This window comes from Stylophora pistillata, chromosome 14 (genome assembly GCF_964205215.1).
Source record: "Stylophora pistillata chromosome 14, jaStyPist1.2, whole genome shotgun sequence".
In the NCBI taxonomy this organism is placed as follows: domain Eukaryota; kingdom Metazoa; phylum Cnidaria; class Anthozoa; order Scleractinia; family Pocilloporidae; genus Stylophora; species Stylophora pistillata.
Genome location: NC_142532.1, coordinates 14,613,137 through 14,637,378, shown reverse-complemented (window position 1 = coordinate 14,637,378; position 24,242 = coordinate 14,613,137). Strand labels below are relative to the sequence as shown.

The 24,242-nt window shown below is 39.3% G+C and overlaps 2 protein-coding genes and 1 long non-coding RNA gene across 23 annotated transcripts in view; all 3 read left to right on the top strand.

The window, feature by feature from the left end:
• Positions 1-3,527, top strand: part of LOC148716709 (uncharacterized) — a 21,586-nt gene extending 18,059 nt beyond the window's left edge. Inside the window, exons 3-7 of the mRNA XM_088745245.1 lie at positions 444-624; positions 1,745-1,860; positions 2,046-2,128; positions 2,613-2,894; positions 3,230-3,527. Coding sequence (XP_088601371.1) covers positions 444-624; positions 1,745-1,860; positions 2,046-2,120 — 372 coding nt within the window. The 3' untranslated portion in view covers positions 2,121-2,128; positions 2,613-2,894; positions 3,230-3,527. The remainder of the gene's footprint in view (positions 1-443; positions 625-1,744; positions 1,861-2,045; positions 2,129-2,612; positions 2,895-3,229) is intronic.
• Positions 1-18,404, top strand: part of LOC148716708 (uncharacterized) — a 60,606-nt gene extending 42,202 nt beyond the window's left edge. The window contains exons 1-6 of one of the 20 annotated variants that reach the window (XR_015995415.1): positions 12,694-12,747; positions 13,150-13,334; positions 14,205-14,252; positions 15,336-15,372; positions 15,830-16,007; positions 16,753-18,404. Coding sequence is in view for 4 of the 20 variants with exons in the window: in XM_088745247.1 (XP_088601373.1) it covers positions 13,279-13,334; positions 15,830-16,007; positions 16,753-16,938 (420 nt within the window). In the remaining 16 variants the exon portion in view is untranslated. Of the gene's footprint in view, positions 1-12,693; positions 12,748-13,149; positions 13,335-14,204; positions 16,008-16,198; positions 16,274-16,752 lie in introns of those variants that run through there. The other 19 variants (XR_015995414.1, XR_015995417.1, XR_015995412.1 and 16 more) reach the window with 19 other exon arrangements.
• On the top strand, positions 3,555-6,171 carry LOC111332419 (uncharacterized). Of its 2 annotated transcripts, XR_015995418.1 has the most exons (5): positions 3,555-3,781; positions 4,632-4,673; positions 4,759-5,498; positions 5,784-5,817; positions 6,140-6,171. It is a non-coding gene; the product is annotated as an uncharacterized LOC111332419 (long non-coding RNA). The 2 variants fall into 2 exon arrangements; XR_015995419.1 differs by lacking the exons at positions 5,784-5,817; positions 6,140-6,171 and having other exon boundaries at positions 4,759-5,566.
• Positions 18,405-24,242: the final 5,838 nt, after the last annotated feature.

Below are 24,242 nucleotides of genomic sequence, written 5' to 3'. Positions count from 1 at the left end.
CACGTTTACCCCTATCTACCCTTGTTAAGCATAAATGCATTCAAAAGCGATGCAGTATGGATCCAGAAAACAAAGGACCCTTTCCTTTCGCAATACTTGTATGGACTATGTAAGGCCTACATGAAAAAACCACGCGAAGAGCGGCGGAAAATGATACCAGTTTTCGGTAATTTGTATTGCCAGTATATTGCGATACCCATTTATCTTATTCAGTGACTAGCTTAGGGGTGCTGATGCTCGCCACGTGCAAAGGTTTTTTTTCTCATTAACCAGATATAAAAATTAACATAGAAACTATAGTGAATGAATTGCAACTTTCTACAGGTAGTCGACCCAGTTTGATTGCAGTCTTAATTTCTACACTTGGTACAAATTTAGAGAAATATCTATGATTGTTTTCATTTTTATATATCAATTGATATGTTGGAATGTTATTGTTCCAGGTGATTGGAAAGCAAGCCACAGATGTTTGGGTCCTGAACAAGTCGATCCACATTGATGATACCGGAAGTGTCATTCCAAGGGATTCACAGAATTACATCCTTTTGGATGATACATCCCTTCCTGTTTTGACCGGAATAACAAGTATGTTACTCCGGGCTTACATGCACAATCGACGCAAAGGTACCTTTTACACAAATAAAGGCATATGTTGTTTTATCTGCGCAATATTATACCCATGCATGCATTGCCACCAGAAAAATCTTAAATCTAGATAATGGAGAAAATCTGAAGATGAGTAGTAGTCTTAACATAACATATACATGTACTTAAAATAGTAACAGCAACGAAATAATTGCATTTGTTCTAATTCTTGTGATGTTGTAGCCATTGATGACGGGTAAGCTCTGCAGAATCTTATTTTGGCTGAGCAAAATCTGCTGGCTAATAATTTCCCTAAAGGTCTTATGACCATCGCATGTGTCGCCATTGGTGCCAATTATGACCTTGTCGTCAAGAAGTTCGGTGGATGTGCTCTACCTGTCTTATTTGGAGCCCCACAGTCTGCCAAAACGACGGCACTAAAAGCTGCTCTTTCTGTTGTTGGCAATACATATATCTTATTAACCAAGCGCAAGGGCCATACTGGGAGAATATCGGCCCGAGGTCTTGACAGTACAGACCGAGCGCAGCGAGGTCCGTACATTAAAGACCGAGGGTCGATATTCTTTTAGTACGGTCCCGAGCAAGCTTGGTTAATAAAAGATTTATTATACGACTGAAGTTCAAAGGGACACAAATGTGGTATCATTGGGGACCATTCGGGACAGTGCCCGGTCCAATACTTAGAGAATATTGGACCGGCAATAGAGCATTTTGATTGGTTGATTTTAGTTATTGGCCCTCTGACTGCCCGAGTCGTGTAATAAAGATATTTTACAAGGTATGTCGTGCTCTCTTTTTTCTTTTATACTGCATTCGTCCCGGTGGGGAGGTTTTATCAATGAATAGCCGAAGGAGGAGTCTCAGAGGACTGTTCCCTAGTCAGCATGGAAGATGAATTGATTGCTACTAGGTAGTATGTGGTTTCACAGAAAAAAGATTTTTTAATCGATTCAAACCACAGACCAAAATCACAAACATTTAATTCTAAATCTTTGATCTAAAGTTCTATGGTCTCGCATATGCAGGTGCCATCTGAGACAATGACGACATTAAAGTTGATAGTTTTCCAGGTTTACGTTACTGGGTGTTAGGAGATGTGTGCTTTCCATTAATCTGTATTGAATACTTTTTTTCTAAGAAATGACTTTCAAGGCGATAATGGATGCCGTTTGCAAGATATCCATTCCATTTGGTTGGGATGATTGTGAAAAAAGTGCGACAATGAAGCAAGTTGCAATAGCCCTCTTTAACCAAGTAAGCCTTCAATTTGTATCCAAGCTATTTCAATGGGTTTCCCTATTTTTGGTGGTTTCTTGTTCTATATTTGATTTGGGATATTAAAATTTAATATGTTCTTTTTTAAATGTTGAGACAAGTGTAGATTCGTTAGTATTATCAAATGGCTGGATTATTAATAATAATATTAAATATTTGTCAAGGGTGGCACCAAGAGTTACCACGGGAGAAAAATTCCTAGAACATTCCCCATCATGACAACAAATGTTGACGGATAAACACTCAAGTAAGAAAATAATGTTGTACATTCATGCTCATAATAATCACTGCATTGCCACACAATTGAATAGAGCTCTCTTTCTGAGCTGATTGTCTCGCTCGAAGATTTTTAGCCGAGTAGTATTCACCTGCTAAGAAACGAGCGCAAGATTGAAAATTCCGGTTACATTTTACAAGAATAGAGAAGTTTTTTGATTCGCTTTCAATTCAACAACTGCGGTCGATACTAAAAGCAGTTACTCACTTCAGTTTCATATTATTTCAGCACGGTAGCACTTATATATGGATATAAACCATTGCTGCTCACCAGTAATTAGTAGGGAACAACGTGCGCACTTTGTTATAATTTGTAATTAAAGTACATCATGAATTCTCGCTTTCAATTGCCTTTTACAAGCAGAAACACTGAAATATGTCTTATCTACCAATGTAAACTTCAAAATGGCAAATTTCAGAAATTTTTATTAATATATACATGTACTTTCTCGTAGGGTATTATCTAGGTGATGAGAATTCAATTCGAAACACTAGACCCTCTGTACACGTCTAAAACGTACAGAGACAGGTATCAACTTTTAGAAAATGCCATGACCGATGCAAGCGCAAGTGTGGCAGTTGTCACTGCGTTCATGAGGCAGAAGTTGTCCACAGCCACTGATGGCGACATTGACCATTTTACAGATCTTCTGGTAGAGATGGCAGACGATCAAGAGTTAGTCATAGATCAGAAGGCCTTGGTGTCCTACTCTCTCCTGGTTTTTTTATGCAAAACTGTGAGTTTACTAATGTAAAACTGGGGAACAAAGAAAGTTGATAAATCTTTGTTCGTCATGGAGATTCATAGTATGCCCCATAGCCGCACTAGGATGGGATACATCAGTTCTATATGCCGACACTTCAGTTCTCATATTTACTGATTAGGTTAATCCATTTAAAACAGGTCGAAGTTAATAAGTGCATGAATAGGAAGTTAAAGCCATAATCTTAGTAAATAGAAATAACCGAAAATTACGGGTCAAAACAAAATCTTGCATTAATCCTGTTTAAATCGTGACTTTTATTTAATCATGTCTCACGTAAGATCTGTTGTCTATTAAATTTAATGCAGATTCTTGAGAAGGTAGGCTTGCCAGAGCTGTTCATTCTCGTAGAGGAAAAAATTGAAAAAGTTGTGCTGCCATGTTACTTGGAAGTATCCTATGTCACTGTCACATCTGTTCAGTTGCCAAAGCAAGTTTGCAATGACATCGACAAAGTGTTGAAGAACTTCTTCGGATCAATTACTGTTTCTAACGATCAAAACGTAAATATTGATTATTCTTCTTATTATTACCTTTTGGGTATTATAAAATGTGACCAGCCATAATTATCATTTGGCTTGCTTGTCACGTGGCTTCCTTTGTCAATAATAGAATAAAGCCCTCTCTATGTGGCTGTGGGGAAGCTGTAGCCTTTAATGTGCCTTCCTTAGCTAGGTACATGAGGGTAAATGGTATCGACCCAGTGATAACCGACGCCACTATAAGGCATTTCATCACCTCCAAAGTTGTTGGTTGCGTGGGGAAGTCGAATAAGTTTTGGAGCAGAACAACAAGCTGGACATCTGCTCACATAAGTAGGCGTTAGCTTGATGCTGAAATTTTGGGTGAACTTGATAAAGGTAAAGATACACAATTTAAAAGATATTGCTCGTTTGAAGGAATTTTAATATGACCTCGCCTAAACCAATTGATATAATGAAATGTACATATAGGTGTGCATAAGTGGGAGTATCTGGAGTCCAAAATGTCATACACTCTTGTGAATTAAAAATACATACACACGTTTAAAAAACGTTGCAATTTGAAAATATATAGATATACCTTTTCTGTTTTCATCTAAAGGGTGACAGACGATTCAGGTATGTTTCAAATCAAAAGAACCATAGCCTGAAGAACTGAAAGTGAAATACCCTTGTCGGCAACTGTTGTTCCTTTTCTACCAGTTTATATCGGTTGTCACCTTTTTTTCTTGTGAAGACTATTGCTGGTTTAAGAGGATATTGTTACCTTGAAGGCCTTTTTGATGTTTTTAAAATCTGTTCATAAAACTGCTTTGACCGAACTATTAAAGACTACACACCACAACAAGTACATAAGTACATAAGGCTTCTGTGATAGTTATGGTTTGCAAATCATTGCTTTATTTTCTTGTTTGCAGCTTTTTCATCACTGACTACAAGTTCCGCATCTAGTACGTGCAATGAATTGAATTTAATGACCTAAGTACAAGTACTTTACCATAAAAACAACTAAACCAGACTTGTTATCAGTGAAAGTCAGATAAACAAATTGCACAAAAAGTTCAGTTTTCTATTGTCTCCTGGGCAGTGTTTTATTTGGTTTAAAAACTATCCAAAAGGAAGCTTTTGACTAAACGAGCAGATGAAATATAACCCTGGGATTAAAATTCGCTAGAGGAAGAAAGATAATTCATTGACGCTCCTTTTTCTAAAATTGATTCCTTAACAGGTACAGATAAAGGCGAGACAAGCTCAACTAGCGATTTTCAAGGCAAGTTACACAACTGAAAATAAAATGCGGGTTTGAAAAGTAAACTGAAGAAAGAAAGAATACTTATAGAAGCTTCTTTTTCTAGTTGAGTCCCCAACAGGAACAGATACAGGCGAGACGAGTTCATCGAGTGATATTCAACGCAAGTTACAATTTTCAGCATCACGTGTATTCCCTGGCTTCAGCTAAGTTACTTGTATGATATCTTTTTAATCACAGGATGAAGTTTTGAACCTATTTTATGCAAGCTTTTTCCAATATTCGTATTCAGTGCGGGGTGCCCTAGAATCATACATTCTTTGGGTTAGGAATAGCTCACTTAAAAACCCCATGGTAAAGGTTGTAAAGCATGCTCGCCTGCATCGTCTAAATATGACAAAATTTTATAAGTTCTTCCTCACGTTGAAACTTCAGAAAAAAGCTAGCGAAAAATCTAGCTATTGAGTAATGAGAGATTGACGTAATGCGATAAACCTCACGATGATGCAGTTTTCTCATGCCACTTATTAGCTATGTCACCTTTTCCTTCAGGTGATGTATCAACAGATGCTGAGCAAAGTGCTCCTAGGAATGTTGATGAGCTTGATCTCCTTCTCCCCTTAGTATCTGAAGGATTGTTCAATTAAAATTAGCCATATTAAACTTAAATATAGAAGCAATAATAATAATGTTTACACGGTCACAAAGCAAGGTGTTCTCCATTGAACTGACGAAGATCTATCGTTGGTTCCACGATCTCTAGATGATGTTTACTTTTGACTGTTACACTTCTCTTAATCTTTTTCAGACGCGATAATTGTGAGTGATACTGAAAAGAAACAAAAGGTATTCTTTTTTGTTATGGTACACCCATAAAATACGTGTCCTGTTCCGGAAGATCTAATCTCTTTTTTATACATTTTTATATCTTGCAAGAAACGTCAGTGCATCTTTGTTATTATAAAATTGCTGTAAATCGGAAAACGAATTCCATGGAAAAAAGGGGAAGAAACCATTTCTTTTACAACTTTGCTGTGATGTGAGATCACAGTGACTTAATCATCGCTGTTCTCAAAGTCTATATCTACACAAACGATATGACCAAATGATGTTTTTGTCCATTGTTTATAGAAAGTGGAGAACCCGATGTCTTCAAAAGTTTCAGGTAAAAATCCATAATATTTAACTATGGAGGATGGAAACTTCATGTTATAAGTTATTGCTGAAGAATAGTTTGCCTTTAGAATGTGGAGGTTGAAAGGCAGAAAGTATACGAAAAGATAAAAAATAACTAGATTCATTTTTCATTGAGTATATACTCTAGTCACGCATAGAGGGTGTCCAAACGTGGAACGTTTGCTGGAAGTTTCACTCGTACATGTCAACTACTAGTCGGTTTTGCTTTTTCGTCATTGTTTAATGATTCTGTTGTATGAGAAGTAGGAAGTAGATTTTTTGTTACATGATATATTTCTTCTTTTCTTCAGCAACTGATAGAAGGCAAGTATGAAAGACGGAAGGGCACAAAGGTATGGAAAAACGTGTAACAAAGATTTTAGAACTTCGGTATAATCTTTCAAAACCTACGTTGTGAAATGTCATATGTGCCGTTTCCTTTTTTTCCTTCTGACACAAACCTGTTTTCAGGAAGGGGAAAGAACAAGTTAAAAGATGCGCTTACTCCGGCTGAGGACCTTCCCGTGAAAACAGTTCACAAAAAGATTGCTATCAGGTACAAAAACTTTACCTGAAGCAAGAACAAATCATGGCATGTTCAATATAAGATTTAAAGGTCCTACAGTATGGAAGTCTATAAGTGAAAAGTCTTTCAAAATTTAAGGAATCAGTGCAATACGATCTCGTTTTGAATTATTATCAGAGATATGTATTTATGTCATCTTAGATTGCAGTTCTGTCTTTTCCCAAATTATCTTCTTAGTTATTTGTTTGTTAAATTCTGTAGACCTTTGTAGGCCTTGATATAAATTACTTTGTATAATATGCATTTGATGCTATAATGTTGTTGCTGATCAGTAATTCATTTTCATTCAATGTTGTTGTCTACTACGTACCTGGCTCCGCTAGTCCCTATGGTTAATCCAGATAGCCAATACTCATTTTATTTTCAATATTGTTTTTTAACTTGACAAATACAAGAGTAGAAGTAATGATTGTTGTTGTTGTTGTTGTTGATAGGGAATGAAGATACTGAACGTTAATGCAGGTGGAGATGGCTGAGATCTTTCTTAATTCGATATTGCGTTTAATTAAAACCTATCGTGTGAAACGAGAATGGCAACATCGTTAATACCCGCTGAGGGGAATTAAAGTTCACCACTAAGCTAAATTTTATCCGATTCGTACTGGTTAAAATTGATCACGAGGGGCGATAGAGTTAATCCGTGGAGAGACACTATCGGCCCGTAGTGCCCTTCCGCGGAAAATCAGTGAAAGTATTTGAATGGTTTGACGGCCGAGAAGTTAGGCAGATCGGTAAAACAATAACTTTTCAATTCTGACAGGTATAACGTATTATTTAGCCAATGTACAGTTGCGAATTAATGACATTTGTGACAGGCTGTACGCATGAATACATATTTGATTGATCTGCATTTAATGGGTTTTCGCTGTTTTTCAACTAGCGCGAGGAAGAAAATTTAGTGGTGAACAATCAAGACAATAGAGTGTTTATCGGTCTGATGGTTGCCCCTTGGAATTTTGATGTTCTTTAAAATAGCATATTTGCCCTCGGATAGTGACTTTTGAACGTATTTGTGTGACCTGAATAGAAAGACATTGTTATTGAAGGGTGTAAATGGTCCATTTCGTATTCACTTAAATACGATTTAAGAAATAAACCAAGGCAAAAGTCCTCGGTCAAATACTGATTTGAAATGGTTAAATGTATTTTTGTGACATGAAAGGCGTCACGTTTTCTCCGCAGGGTGAAAATAGTTGATTTCAAAAAATAGTAACTCTTCTTACCTTGCTGCTTTGCAAAATGAATAAAAATCCTTCTCATTGATTGTAGATTACTCCAAATCCTCGTGAAAGTCACCTTTAACTTATTGGAAAATATATCTGCATTATTCTTTTAATTTCGTTACATCTCGCCTGGTTTCGTTTCGTTTCGTTTCGCATAATATTGTACTAGTAAGCCGTCGATTTGTTGTTCAATAAGCCTGTAAATACATGGGTTTTTTTTGAACAATTACAAAACTTTTACCAGAACATACAGTACCGCCTGAGAAATGATCGATCTGGTTTAAATTTGTGATTGGTGGCGAAATGTCCTCTGTAAAAAAGAAAAAAAGATCTGGCCGGCTTATAATAGTGACCCGTAGTTAAATAGTTTTGTTGTGTTAGGTCATACTTTTAGGTGATTACATTTTTCCTAACAGATATCACCCCAAGACTTCTTCCATTGACTTCAGTTAGAAACAGTAACTTAAATAATAAACACTTGCATTACTTTACTTTGTAACTTTACTTAGTCGTAATACCAGGGGCGTTTCTCTCTTGGGTAAACAAATTGCATAAACGCTCGAAGTGGGAGTTTTGTTATCGTTAAGAACCCCGTCACCATTCCTGAGGTTTCTTATCTAAACTTTTGCGAAATGCACTTTAGTTAGGCATCTTTTCCCCTGAAAAGAAATTAATCAATGCTTTTGTAAGTGCGTAATCAATCGAATTTCTAGTCCCTTATAAAGTCCATTAAAACCTGAAACTTATTACACGCAAGGCAAATTTTTACTTCAAGTTGGCTAAACAAGGGTAGATAGGGGTAAACGGGGTAGAACATGGGTTAACAATGGCGGCTGAGGGTGAACGTGGTAGAACATGGCTAAACAAGGGTAGATGGGGATAAACGGAGTACAACATGGGTTACCTAAAGTAGATGAGGGTGAACGCGGAAGAACATGGCTAAACAAGGGTAGATGGGGGTAAACTGGGTAAAACATGGGTTACCTAGGGGAGATGAGGGTGAACGTGGTAGAATATGGCTAAACAAGGGTAGATGGGGGGTAAACGTGGTAGAACATGGGTTACCTAGGGTAGATGAGGGTGAACTTGTTAGAACATGGCTAAACAAGGGTAGATGGGGGTAAATGTGGCAGAACATGAGTTACTTAGGGTAGATAAGGGTAAACGTTGTAGAATGTGGCTAAACAAGGGTAGATGGGGGTAAACGGGGTAGAACATGGGTTATCTAGGGTAGACGAGGGTGAACGTGGTAGAAAATGGTTAAACAATTAAGGGTAGATGGGGGTAAACAGGTTAGAACATGGGTTACTTGTCGGAGACGAGGGTGAACGTGGTAGAATATAGGTAATCAAAGGCAGATGTGTGTAAACGAGGTATAACATGGGTTAATTAGGGTAGACGTGGGTGAACGTGGTAGAATATGGCTAAACAAGGGTAGATGGGGGTAAAAGTGGTAAAACATGGGTTACCTAGGGTAGATGAGGTTGAACGTGGTAGAACATGGCTAAACAAGATAGATGGGGGTAAACGTGGTAGAACATGGATTACTTAGGGTAGATGAGGGTGAACGTGGTGCAACATGGCTAACCAATGGTAGATGGGTGTAAACGTTGTGGATTATGGGTTACTTAGGGTAGATGAGGGTGAACGTGGTACAACATGGCTAACCAATGGCAGATGGGGATAAACGTGGTAAAATATGTGTTACCTAGGGTAGATGATGGTGAACGTGGTAGAACATTGTTAATCAAGGGTAAATAAGGGTAAACGGGGTAGAACATAAGTAAATGAGGGTAGATGAGGGTAAACGTGCTACAACATGGTTAAAAAAGGGTAGATGGGGGTAAACGTGGTAGAACATGGGTTACCTAGAGTAGATGAGGGTCAACATGGTAGAACATGGCTAACCAAGGGTTGATGGGGGCAAACGGGGTAGAACATGGTTTAACTAGGGTAGATGAGGGTGAACGTGGTAGAACTTGGCTAAACGAGGGTAGATGGAGGAAAACGTGGTAGAACATGGGTTACCTAGAGTAGATGAGGGTGAACGTGGTAGAACATGGCTAAACAAGGGTAGATGGAAGTAAACGTGGTAGAACATGGGTTACCTAGGGTAGATGACAGTCAACATGGTAGACCATGGCTAACCAAGGGTAGATGGGGGTAAAAGGGGTACAACATGGGTTAACTAGGGTGGATGAGGGTGAACGTGGTAGAACATGGCTAAACCAGGGTAGATGGAAGTAAACGTGGTAGAATATGGGTTACCCAGGGTAGATGAGGGTCAACATGGTAGAACATGGCTAACCAAGGGTTGATGGGGGTAAACGGGGTAGAACATGGGTTCACTAGGGTAGATGAAGATGAACGTGGTAGAACATGGCTAAACAAGGGTAGATGGGAGTAAACGTGGTAGAACATGGGTTACCTAGGGTAGATGAGGGTAGAGTTGGTAGAACATAGCTAAACAAGGGTAGAAGGGGCGTAAACGGGGTAGAACATGGGTTACCTAGGGTAGATGAGGATGAACGTGGTAGAACATGGCTAAACAAGGGCAGATGGGGGTAAACGTGGTAGAACATGGGTTACCTAGGGTAGATGACGGTGAACGTGGTAAAACATGGCTAAACAATGTAAGATGGAGGTAAACGGGGTAGAACATGGGTTAACTAGCGTAGATGAGGGTGAACGTGGGAGAACATGGCTAAAGAAGGGTAGAGGGGGGTAAACAGGGTAGAACATGGGTTACCTAGGATAGATGAGGGGGAGCGTGGTAGAATATGGCTAAACAATGTTAGATGGGGGTAAATGAGGTAGAACATGGGTTAACTAGCGTAGATGAGGGTGAACGTGGTAGAACTTGGCTAAAAAAGGGGAGATGGGGGTAAACGGAGTACAACATGGATTTCCTAGAGTAGATCAGGGTGAACGTGGCTGAACATGGCTAAACAAGGGCAGATGAGGGTAAACGTGGTAGAACATGGGTTACCTAGGTTAGATGAGGGTGAACGTGGTAGATCATGACTAAACAAGGGTAGTTGGGGGTAAACGTGGTAGAACATGGGTTACCTACGGTAGATGATGGTGAATGTGGTAGAACATCGGTAGACAAGGCTAGATGGGGGTAAACGGGGTAGAACATGGGTTACCTAGGGTAGATGAGGGTGAACGTGGTAAATCATGACTAAACAAGGGTAGATGGGGGTAAACGTGGTTTAAGATTGGTTACCTAGGGTAGATGAGGGTGAACGTGGTAGAACATGGTTAAAGAAGGCTAGATGGGGGTAAACGGGGTAGAACATGGGTTACCTGGGGTAGATGAGGGTGAACGTGGTAGAACATTGTTAATCAAGGGTAGATAAGGGTAAACGGGGTAGAAAATTAGTAAATGAGGGTAGATGGTGGTAAACGTGGTAGAACATGGTTAAATAAGGGTAGACGGGAGTAAACGTGGTAGACCATGGGTTACCTAGGGTAGATGAGGGTCAACATGATAGAGCATGGCTAACCAAGGGTAGATGGGGGTAAACGGGGTAGAACATGGGTTACCTAGGCGAGATGAGGGTGAACGTGCTAGAACATGGCTAAACAAGGGTAGATGGGGGTAAACGGAGTAGAACATGGGTTACCTAGGAAAGATGAGGGTGAACGTGGAAGAACATGGCTAAACAAGGGTAGATGTGGGTAAACGTGGTAGAACATTGGTTAGCTAGGGTAGATGAGGGTGAACGTGGAAGAACATGGTTAAACAAAGGTAGATGTCGGTAAACGGGGTAGAACGTGTGTTACTTAGGGTAGATGAGGACGAACGTGGTAGAACATGGCTAAACAAGGGTAGATGGGGGTAAACGTTGTAGAACATGGGTTACCTAGGGTAGATGAGGGTGAACGTGGTAGAATATTGCTAAACAAGGGTAGATGGGGATAAACGTGGTAGAACATGGGTTGGCTAGTGTAGATGAGGGTGAACGTGGTAGAACATGGCTAAGTAAGGGTAGATGGTGGTAAACGTGGGAGAACATAGCTAACCAAGGGTAGATGAGGGTGAACGTGGTAGAACATGACTAACCAAGAGTAGATGTGGGTAAACATGGTAGAACATGGGTTACCTAGGGTAGATGAGGGTGAACGTGGTAGAACATGGGTTACCTAGGGTAGATGGGTTTAAACGAGGTAGATTATGGGTTACTTAGGGTAGATGAGGGTGAACGTGGTAGAACATGGCTAACCAAGGGTAGATGGTGGTAAACGTGGGAGAACATAGCTAACCAAGGGTAGATGAGGGTGAACGGGATAGAAGATGGCTAACCAAGGGTAGATGGTGGTAAACGTGGGAGAACATAGCTAACCAAGGGTAGATGAGGGTGAACGTGGTAGAACATGGCTAACCAAGGGTAGATGTGGGTAAACGTAAACTGGTCTTCGCGTACTACGTCGATTAATTCGAAGCTTCAACATCCCCCTCCCTCCCCGGTAACCTTCCTGGCATTTGAGCTTTTCAAGATTGTTTTGTTCGAATTCCCGCCTGCCCGGACAAAAATTGTTTAAATACCCCATCTAATTACTTCGTGATAGGGAAAGTCAGCGACCGTGGCTTTCTTCACATTGACCAAGATTTAACACCTACACACCTTGTAGACCTCTTGTTCTGAACCATTCATTCGCAAAAGTGAACTATTTAACTTTAAACACCTCTATATTTAAGGATATAATACTTTTTTTCTGCTAGAAAGATTTGGCATTTCCTGTTCCACCCCAGCTAGGCAAGGTTCAAGTCCCCCACCCCCACCCAAACAAAAACATTTACAACGGTCAAACGCCCATTCAGACTCACCACACACAACACAGGTATGTTGCTTTTAGGAATAAGTACGAATGTGTCTGAGAATTAATCTGTTCCTTTTTCCTGTGCTGTGAGCCTGAGATGGCTATCGAGTAGCCAACAATTCCCAAAAGTTGTCTGACTCAGAACCCATCACCAGTACTCTTAATTTATAATTACCTCTAGCAGATAGGATGAACCTGGGAACAATGGGAACTAAAACCAGTTTTGTCTCAGGTTTGTTCAAATATGGCAGACAAGAGTGACAAGAGTGACAAGAGCAATGCGGTAGGTATTGTTTTCTTTCCTGCATTTACTTTTTTCATTCGTGATTATAAACAAGGATAGCAAATGGTGCCTCACTAACTTCCTCTGTGATCTCAAAATTCATTCACATGCATAAAATGTTTTGTTTCCCATTTCATTCCCTTAACAAGATTGCATTACTGTTCGCCATGCTTCGTCGCGCATGCAATGTTTAGATAAAACAAAACAATAGCAAAGCAATTGCTTGCTTTGTTATGGAATAGTCTGGGATCATAGATGGCTTGGATGGTGTCGTTGACACAGAGCAATTCGTTCTGATCTTGAAAGTTTCTCAAAATGGGAATGGAAGTTATATGTTGTGCAATGTGTTAGTAATACTTTTGAATGGAAAATTACTGACTAGTTTTTGTTTCATTTAAACAGCGGAGCATTTGAAACAAGAGATAGTACACAGAATTCAGAGTGGAATAGTTGGTAAAGAGGTGAAAGGTTTTGAAAGACTACTTGGAAAGGAAACTGCAGAATTGTTCCTTGAGAAATACGCTGAAAAGCATGGCAGACTTACCAAGACAATTTGAAATCTCTGCTGAGTCATCTCCATGGTGTAGGTATGCTTATTTGTTCCTCAAAGGAACCACATAGTACTATCATTTCACGTTTTAAAATACTTTTGTTTCATTTAACTTGGGGAGGTTATAACAGAAGTGCAAGTGAATCTTTTTGGCAAGAGCCACCCCCCTTAGCTAAGATTAAATTCATTCAGTCTTGGAATCTAGACCTCGTATGCAAAGTAAATAAGGATAAACGGTCCATTCCCCCACTTCTGCCAGAAGCAGATGGTTAATCAACAATCAACAATCAACAGTCAAGCTCTTGAGGGAGTGACAACAACATGGCATGTTGACAAACCGAAAATCATGGGAAGATTTGTTGTGGTTTCATTTACAAACTGAGGGCTTGTAAATAACTAACCATATTTAATTGAGTAAGTGCCCTAGGCACTTATTTAATTTTTGGACCTTGCAAATGGACCTTTATTCAAAACTTTTGGAAAGTAGTCAGTTTATTATGCAACAAAACAACTAATGATATTAAAAATCACGTTGACTTAACAAGTGATTGGCTCTCTTTCCAGTGGTAACTTGTCATTTGACTTCTCTTGGTGGGCTTTCACAGTCAAAACCCTGTCACCAAAGTTTTTCCTCACTTCGGTTAGCTGATAATCTAGCTAGGTTTTAATCTTGCTCTTTGGGGAGTCTCCTTAGCATAATCTAAATGTTACTAAGGGTGCAATCAGGCTGACAGATCTGTTACACTTACAATTACCTGCTTAGCATCTTTCTTTATTTTGGATCTGTAAATGCTGTAAAAGGATGGAACAGGAATGAGAAATTTGAATGTGCTCAGAAGTGCTATGACTCCTGAAACATTTATATTTAGACATTTTTAATCAAGTGTGGTTATTTTTTTCCCTCAAGGGGATTCTAGTGACAACAAACCCATTGAACATGATTACATCGATCAAGGTGACGTTGAGATGAAGTTGGAGATAATCATTTCTTTTTTTAAAAAAATTGTTTTGATATTTTTTCACTTAAGTTAAATATCAACTTGATATTTAAGTTTCCTGGTCTGCATTTTGTGCAGTCACTGTATTAAATTTTTACCAGATAAATCCCTCCTGGAGCAGGCAACTTTTCATTTTAAATCTGATAGACTATGGTTTGGCATGAAGTACTCATGGCCAACTTTGGAATGTTTTTGGACAAGTCAGAAGAGCTAGATTGATTGAACAAGTAGAGGCTTACTGGTCAATGCTCTGTGCAGAATAAATTTGAATAAGCATTTTGTGCAGAGTGATAAATCCCTCCTGGAGCAGGTAACTTTTCATTTTGAATCTGATAGACTATGGTTTGGGATGAAGTACTCATGGCCAACTTTGAAATGTTTCTGGACATGAGTCAGAAAAGGTTGATTGATTGAACAAGTACTTTATTTCTTTCTTTAAGTTCCAGAAGTTGTGTGCCTAGTTCACAACATAGGACTTCTATTAAACGGCAGTCAGAACAGATGAATTTGTTATCTAGCAATGTTAATCCGGGGGATTTTCCCTGTATGCCCTTAAATTACCCACTAGATCCCATTTTCTTGGATGATTTTAAAGCATATCCTACCTAAGCTGTCACCAGGGGGAAAAAAAATAGCTTTGTGACAAGGTCTTTGTGTTCAGATCCTTGTTTTTGATCTACTTGTGTACATTTGAGTTGAATTTTGTCAGAATTTATTGGTTTTTATCAAGTAATATTAATTGATCAGTTTTGGATGTGATTGCAGTAACAGAAGTGGTACTGTAAACAGAATTTCATTGATGCTTATTCATGGTAATCATTGATCAACTTGGTGAGGAGAGAAAAATCACTGTATGATTGATAGGGTAGAAGTTTAAAATTTGAGGTTTGGAATTTGAAGGAGGAAAGTTAAATGTACCAAAATGAAATAGTTTACCTTTCCTCTCTGCCTCAGTAAAATTAGTTCTGCAAGCTTGTTTATTTGGTATTAAGTGTGTGTATCCAAATCATCTAAATGTAAAGTTCACATTGTATTTCAAGGTCCCTAAAGATGCTTCCATGTCAGTGCCAGACCTCCGTGAGCAGATCATGAAACTTGAAAGTAAAATCCACCTGTTACTAACAGCAACAAAGAGATTGCCTTCAATATTGGCTAATGTATCTTTTAAAAGAAAGGTTCCTTAATCCAAAGGAAGTCAAAATTGAGGAAGCACTTCTCGGTAAAGGAAAACATGGAGTGGTGTACAAAGAAAAATTCAGGGGAGATCCCTGTGCTGCCAAGTGTTTCCAACCAACAGATATGAATTCTTTGCTTTGCGAATTGGAGGTGGCTGCCCACTGTAAAGATCCAAATCTCTTGCATGTTTTGGGTGGAACAGTTAAAGAAGTCATGTCCCCCTGTTAGTATGTGAACTTCATAATGGAAGCCTTTCTGGATTCATTAAAGAATATAGAAAGGCCCGGGTAGGGTTACCTGAAAAGCTAATACTTAGCTTAATCAGAGACATTGCTAAGGGTCTGAGCCATATTCATAGAGAAAAACTGGTACATCAGGACCTGAAATCTGACAACGTTCTCGTGAGAGAGATTGGGGATGACTCATGGGAGGAAATTGTATCGGATAATGGAACAGTTGATAATTGTTCTGGTGTTATGATGCCAAATGTTGGGTCACCTAAATATCATGCTCCAGATGAACATCAGATATATAAGGTGCGAATAAGCATTCTCTTTATTAAGTGTCTGTAATTTTAATCTTTACAAAGTAATTTGAAGGCATACTGTTTAATGTAAGCTTAACTATGGGTTAAAAAATTTCCTTGGCTGGTATCGCAGATTACATCAGTTGGTGAACTATTGCGCCCTATTTGAACTTCATTTTATTTGTTTTGTGTATCATCCAGAACACAAGAAGGAAGATGATCATTTTCTAAACTCGAGGCATCTGATAAGCATGTTGACGATTAGTCAACTTTGAGGTGAAATTCAGCTTAATTTGTTTCCAACAATTTTTATAACATAACCAAAGCAAAGCGCGTGCTCTGATTGGTCAATTTTGCGTCCCCACTTTCCCATGGGTGTATGCTGCTGATGTGAGCAAATGCAAAGACTATTTTTCTGCGCGCGCTTGTTTTTTCTGGTCTTGTAAGATTTGTTAAATAAAAGGGAACTCTTTAGCTACAATGTATCAATGTCATGTTATAAAACAAATGGAAAACACCACAGCATACACTATTGAGTTATGGATGCACTTGGGAGGTTTGCTAAGCACTCAAGAAACTAGAGTCACTCTCAGCTATCGCCTTGAGTGACTCTTACGCTTCTTTCCTGCTTAGCAACCTCTCGCGTGCATCCATAACTCAATAGTGTACGCTGTGGTGTTTACCATTTGTTAAATTTCCGGACTACCCTCACCCTGACTAGGTCACACTGATCACACCTTTGTATTTTCTTTAAGATGGATATTTTCAGTTTGGGCCTTGTGGTGCAAGAAATGGCAATTGGTGAAAAGCCAGACCAAAGTAGATTAGTGGATCAACTAAACAAGATTAAGTGTGAATCCCTAGAAGAATTAATCAGACGTTGTACTGCTTTAGATCGTACAAAAACGGTATTCTGCAGAGGACGTCAAGTTACATTGTGAAAAAAGATTGGTGAAGATAGACAAAGGTTGTGTGCCTTTTTTGTAAAATGCTGCTCAGTGGGTAAATTTTTGGCCCCATCAGTGTGATCTCGGTAAGAGGGTTAGGTAGGATAAAGGATATCCTCTGTTTCAATTATATTACTAGTAATTGATAACTAGAGAGAAAACACTTCCAGACTGGGAATTCTCAGCCCAAACAGCACAAAAGTTTTCCTGCTGTTAGTGGTTGACAGATCTTTGGAGTGAACTTGAGCAGAGCGTCTGGATACAGACCCTTTCCCTCTTGGTCATCATGCCAAGCTAATCTTGAAAATTTGAAGCACATTGCTGTTCTAACTCACTTTTAAAAATGGCTTGCTTGTTGAATATCATAATTCTATTCAATGCCAGTACTATGCCTATTGAGTATCATGAGTCTGTTTAGGAAAGTTGTAATGTAGGTCTACAAGTTGATACATTGAAAGTTAAAAAAAAAAATGTGTGCATATCATTTAAATCATTATTATTTTATTAGAATTCTGTTGTTATTTGGGATGGTTACCTATCAATCATATCATTCTGTGATAAAGAGTGACCAAATTATTTTTTTGAAAAATTTCGATGGACCTGAACCCGATTACCTGGCTGAGGGAAACTGTTCTCCTTGAAATGCCTAAACCCTTTACACCCTGACATCAGTTTGCATATTCTCCGTTTCTCCGTACTGTTCTCTGCACATTTCCCACGGTGCTGACAAGGAGAATTTGATTAACAATCAAGAGTGTCTTTTGTTGGTGATCACTTCCTTTATTCTCCTGACCTTAATGTGTGGTTCAGGGGTGATATTGTAAGGGGTCTCATGGTTACTGGGACACCAAATGATAATTACTTAATTACTTGGTAAGTTAGCCTAATGCCTGCATATTCCAGGTACAAATTTTATGAAACAACTTTTTTTTTTTTAATTTTTTTAATTTTTTATGAATTTTTTTTTATGTAATACTGTTTAACTGACAGTAGAAATTTTGAATTATTCTGCTTTTTCAAAGAGAAGTAATTCAAAAGAAGTGGTCTTGATTTAATTAGGAATCAGAATTTAATCAGAGTTTATAGAATATTGTAGTTATTTAATAATTGAATATATTATATTTTTATTACTGTGTCATTGTAATTTAGTATTTACAGGGCCATAAGGGAGATTACAACCTTTGGCAGTAATTATGTGCTCTTTTCAAATGAATAGTACTACTGAAATTTTGCTGCCTTAAAAATCCATTTTGGTGGTAACACTTTGCAAGAGGAATTTTCATTGAGCCCTGGCGTTGAACTTGTGCCTTCTCTGCAGGGTGTTATAATCGGACGTATTCATTCATATAATTTATTAACACTATTTTTAAGGTGAGATTGATTACTAAACGTAAATAAGGTGGCCCTAAAGGTAGTAAAACTTGTGGTAATGATAATAAAAATAATATCCTAACAATCAATTGTTCCTTACTTTGTTTTGTCTTTCACCCAGCCGGGGTGGTCTTGAACGTGGGTAAAGCTACAACCTCAGACAAAACCTGTTGAGACACATTACAAAAATACCTATTTTTTGCACTCACCCTGACAAAAATGCTTCCCGTCGCAAATTCAAAGATTGTTACCCCGCTTTCCTATTGCAATATTGTTTGCAGTAACACAAGAAATGCATGCTTGAGCTGTTAAGCCCCAACAACATTGTATCAGGGGTGTGGAGGGAGGAAAGTTTGTTCCTTTTGGAAGCGATTGTTGCATGGCGGGAAATTAAGCTCAAGATTTCCTTGAAGGGGTGAAGAGCAGGTGTTAAATCCGGTTGTTGTCCAAGAGATTCCGGTATAGGTTAGCTTTTGCTCTCAAAGAAATGACCATATTTCAACCGTGCATGAAGAAGTTAAGACAAGAGGATTTCCAAAGGAACTCGGGTAATCAATATTACTATCTCCTTTGTCACCAGAGTACTCCTCCCTTCAAATGTAAGAGAAGGTTAACACGAAGCAATATCATCATGATAACTGGGTCAGCTTACCAGTGGTGACAGCTCTGCAGGCAAGGTTTCTGCATAGGGCTAATTTCCTAATGTATTAGCCTGTTTTGTACGTTCAGAACAGATCAGCAACCAGGATTTAAATTCATTTTTGATGACTAGGCATTCTCTGGCCAACTATTTTTTCTTTTCATCTTAAAACGTAATCTTTCTGACCCTAAAGGCTTTGAAAACTGAAAGGAAATATATTTTAAAAACTTATAAAGGCTCCAGACTGCAAGCCGGGAGCTTATGCCTTTAATTTTGTTTTTAATCATTTTCACGCTCGTCCATGTAAATATGTGGTTGCTTTTCTCTCTAGCCAATCAGGGAAAAATAGAGCTAACTATGGCGCTTGTCAAAAGCATCGCAACTCCGTGCCACGACTGTCATTACCTATAGGATGAGTTGAGTGCCCATCACTCAGAAATGTTTTAAAATCATAACATCGAAATAATTTTTTCAAGAAGCCGAGAAGCAAATAAAAACTAATGACTTACTGATTGCGCGCACCTCAAGGGTTTTTTTATTAAACGGACTAATGAAATGTCTATTAGCATTGGCAGACCAGTTGAAAAGTTGCGGAACTTTGGCGAAGTAATAGGATAAAAAGAAAATAATTCAAGTACTGGAAAATTATAGAAGAACGATCGACGTTTCGGCCCTATCACACGGCCATCATCAGGAAACTGCCGAGTCAGCCTAAACCTCGTTCCCAGGGTCTCTCATCTTCCCACGCCCCGTAGTGAGCAAGGAGAGAGCTTGGGAACTAGGTTGAGTCAGCCTTGGTCACGCAAGTGTCACGTGATAGCTGACTCGGCACGTCCCGTAACGTACGGTCCCACGTGAGCGATAGTACAAACCGCAACCCCCCTTTCTTATACGAGAAGGTTCCTCTACCCTCTCCCAAACAGCTTCTTTGATGCCACGTCTGACCCAGTCTTCTTCCTTGTCCAACATCTTCACACCGCTTAGACCAAAGGAGTGTCCCGAGCTTCGTAAATGGCTGTAGACAGCCGAAATCTGCGCCTTGATGGCACTGGGCCTTAAACGACTTGACAAAGGACGAGAATGTAGTCATTGTTCCAGCGGACAGAGGCAGGTGCCTTGTAGTGCTCAATCATGAAGACTACGATCAAAAATGCAAATCTCCCCTTGATCATTAGAAATCCTATAAACCACGCGGCTATAATCCAACCAACGGCTACAGGAAGAAAGTTTGCACCTTCACCAACAAAATTTACACCGAGGGAACTATTAAGGTCGATCTTAAAAGAAAGTTGGATCCGCTTTCAGAGCCATCGGTTCCAGAGCTTTCTACGGTCTCCCTAAAATACCCAAGCCAGAACCAATAAGAATGAAAGCCACGCCAAATCTTTGCTGTTTTGATTCTACCACAATATTGGCGTGAAATAAAACGATTCTTTCAGTGCGTGACATGCTGAGTGACACGTTGACGCGAGCAGCGTCCTCTGTACTCTTCTAGACAACAGCAAGTTATCAAATGAGATCACGACATTACTGTTAATTGTGGTAGAAAAGAGCTTTCAAGATATGAAACTTCATCTTTTTAGTCGATTTTCACACAGTTGTTAACTTGAAGGCCCACCTGTCAAAGCAGATTACTCTCGAATTGACTTCAGATAAGTTTCGGGATCAGCTAAAGCCACCTGAACCAAATAGGTAAAAGTAATTTTATGTCAGTCTCCCAGTTCCTTGAAACAATGGTATAATGCTGGAAACCACCAATGTTTTCTAAATCCTCCATACCAGAATCAACTGAAGCATTGTTTAGCTGGTCTATCAGCAAGGGGCGTGTTGTGGCCTGGTTTGCTGAATCACTGTGCACTACAGGGTTGATGGATACACACAGAGACAATCTCAGGCAGTAGAGAGCGCATTCTGTTGTAGAAGAAACCTATCGTTCTTTGCCAAAACGAAAACCAATCAACAGGTGATCATTGGAATTTCATCTCCCATTAAGTCTGGCTGCATATTTGAAAAATACGCCAGCAGTGTAATCAAAGGACTACAGCAGATGGTTAAAAATGAAATATTACAAATGTTATCTGATATTATCTCGGATTGATATGAAGCCGGACAGAGGAGCAGAATTGACGTCCTGTTTACCCGCCTTTATCAAAGAGACTTTAGGAGTAAAATAAGTATAGATGAAAAGGTAAATCATTTACGTTCAGTATCAGTCAATAAAAGGGACAGTGCTACGATTTACGCATGCGCAAACTTTTGATAGTCCGAAGACGATTTCAAACTTCTTGTGTAAAATTCAAGATGGCGTCCGCAAATGGAGGAAAGCAAATCGGATCAATTTTACTATAGGTAGTGTCGACCGACATGGCGACCAACATGTCGACCGACATATCGGTCGATATGTCGGTCGACAGTCGGTCGCCAGTTGGTCGATAGTCGGTCGATAGTCGGTCGATACTTTTAAGATAGTCGGTCGATATGTCGACCGACAGAGGGAGTGTCGCGTCTCGGTGGAATATCGGTCAAGTGTCAGTGGTCTATCTGCCGAGTGTCGGAAGTCTATCGGTCAAGTGTCTGAACTTTATCGGTAAATACAGTTTGAACGCCGCTCGTGTGGTTGTGTATTGTCGCAGTGTCGGTATTGAAAAATTTGATTTGAAGAAAATTTGATTTGAACGCATAAACCTTCAGGTATATGATTAAGATAAGAAACGACTTATCAATGGCGTGGTGAGTTTAAAAAATTTGGGGGTGACTTATTAACTGCAACATGAGCCACTCACGAATTGAAGTCCGTTAAGCAAGTAACAATAACGGGAAAGTGAAAATCCTCATAAACGCAAATCCTTGCGTCACCGTCCCACTTTAAGAAAAAGTTAGCACCTATGATAAAACTTTCCGAAGACCTAATCTCTTTATGGTTTCAATCTGTACTTTTCTCTCGAATATTTTCCCTTTATTTTTGAGACTTAAGCTTTTTCCTACTCGCCTAACGGGAGCATTACAATAACTAATGACTTATGCGAATCGCAGGGACGTCACTTCACGGGAATAAACTCTAGCCGAGTAACATGCTTTTTAGTATTTAGTTCACACATGTCTGTGGTACAGCCGGAACTGGCCGAATTGCATCTCTTCAAATAGCAAAAGTTCTGAGACAGTTAACATTAAACCAATAAAACTTTATTCTGACAAGTAAAATAACCAACAAAAATTTTCTCAACAAAGATTATTTAAATTATTTTGTGTCCAAGAAGCTTGTAAAACAACACACAGATAGATTTACTCCGGTGTGGGGGTATGGAACCAAGCCTACTTTGAGGGTGGGGGATGATGGAAGCAGAAAGAGACGAACCTTTTTTTGCTGTGTGTTGGGTCCCGTACGAATACAATGGTTTTGACTGATTTCCTTAAAGGGGATACTATTCAGCAATGTCATCGGGCAGCCTTCGAACGCATCCATTTGGGTGAGGCTCACCATACCACCTTCGCCAGGTGAATTCCTGTAGGTATTTACTGACAAAGAGCGTCGACAGCGGTGACATCTCCTGTTGAAAAGTTAAGTTTAAGCTATATAGGTATGTCCCGTTCCAAGGGTTTAGATTTTGACCATTTTGCTCTGAAATAGGCTGTTGTTTTTGAATTTGAAGCCCTTCTCAAGAGTTTCCGAAAACCGTTTACAAACCGTTATCGCAAATCCCGGGTCTACTCCAACTGGTCTGAAATAGTTGAAAGCTATCGAATTTTAGGTCAGGTCGGCAGGGAAAATCTGTAGTCAGATTAATTGAAATTGGAATTGAAATTACTTACCAAATGTATCTGTCCCCATTGCGCAGATGGCGAATGAGGCGCATTGCATTCCTACAATTTCCGCAGTTGACATTTCTTTTCAGTAGTCTGTTCGTTTGGAACCATGTTATAAGGTAGATATTTTTTCTACTGCTTTTTGCAAAAATAAGGGGACAGAGAACTCGAAAAAAATTGGGCATTTTGGGAAGCTTAACTTTTGATATACAATGTAAATTATTTTCAGAATGGGGGGCAATTTTCGCGAGGCTCTGGCGAAGTGTTTTTTACCTAGGATTACTTTCTTTGACCTTCTGTAGAAAGCAATCGGTTATTTCAAAATGTAGTGGCTAATTATAAAAAACGGTACATCAGACATGTAATTGCAGGATTTCGACCGAGCCTCAGCTTCTTGACTTCATTTTCGTTGTATTTATATGTTTCAGTTAACTTACCCGTTTGCGTGAGTAAAGATAATGTTAGATTTGTGATACTAACGGTTAATGATTTTTAATGAATTTTTTAAACATGAAAACTGAATTGCCTCATTAAAGTTATTGTTTATTGAAATACAATGAAGCTGTTCATAGAGAACTGATCCTTTTAAGAGGGTTTAACCACCTCCATGTAAACACGGCCCGAGCGATATGTTAGATTTGAACATACCTCTGCTAGGAAAGCAGTGCAGTTGAAGATGATTCATGCCTAAATTATAATACTTTACTCTGGTGGCTACGTTTCGTTTGATTTGGTGGTTTCGTTTCGATTGTTTCAATGGTTTCGTTTCAGTTGCTCCATTCATTTTGGCTGTCAGTCGGTGGTTTCGTTTCCTTTGTTTCGGTGGTTTTGGTTTTGAACGTTTCGTTTCGGTCGTTTCGTTTCGGCAGTTTCGGTCGTTTCGGTTGTTAAAGTCGTTTCGTTGTTTCTAGTTTTAGTCTATGCCACGAACAACAGCAGAAGTTCTATCCTGTTAAGATTTCCTTAAGACACGTCCATACGGTCGACAATAGGTAAAATGCCATTGAAGCATCACTTAAGTGTCAGTGAAGTATCGGTGAAGCATCGGCCAAGTGTCGACCGAGCGTGGGCCAAGTGTCGGCCAAGTGTCGGTCAAATATCGACCGACTGTCTACCAATAAGGCGACCGAATATCGGCCGACATATATCGATCGACATATCGACCGACATGTCGACCGACTATTTTCCGACTCTCGGCCGACTATCGATCGACTATCGACCGACTATCGACCGACTATCGACCGACTATCGACCGACTATCGACCGACTATCGACCGAGTATCAACCGACTGTCGACCGACTGTCGACCGACCGTCGACCGACATGTCGGTCGACATGTCGGTCGCCATGTCGGCCGACACTACCTTTAGTAACATTGATCCAGCAAATCTATCATGGCGGTTATGAAGAGGGATTGTAAAATAACTGAATGCGAGAAATAAGCAGTAATACAAACAATAAAGGAAATATCGTAAATACAAAA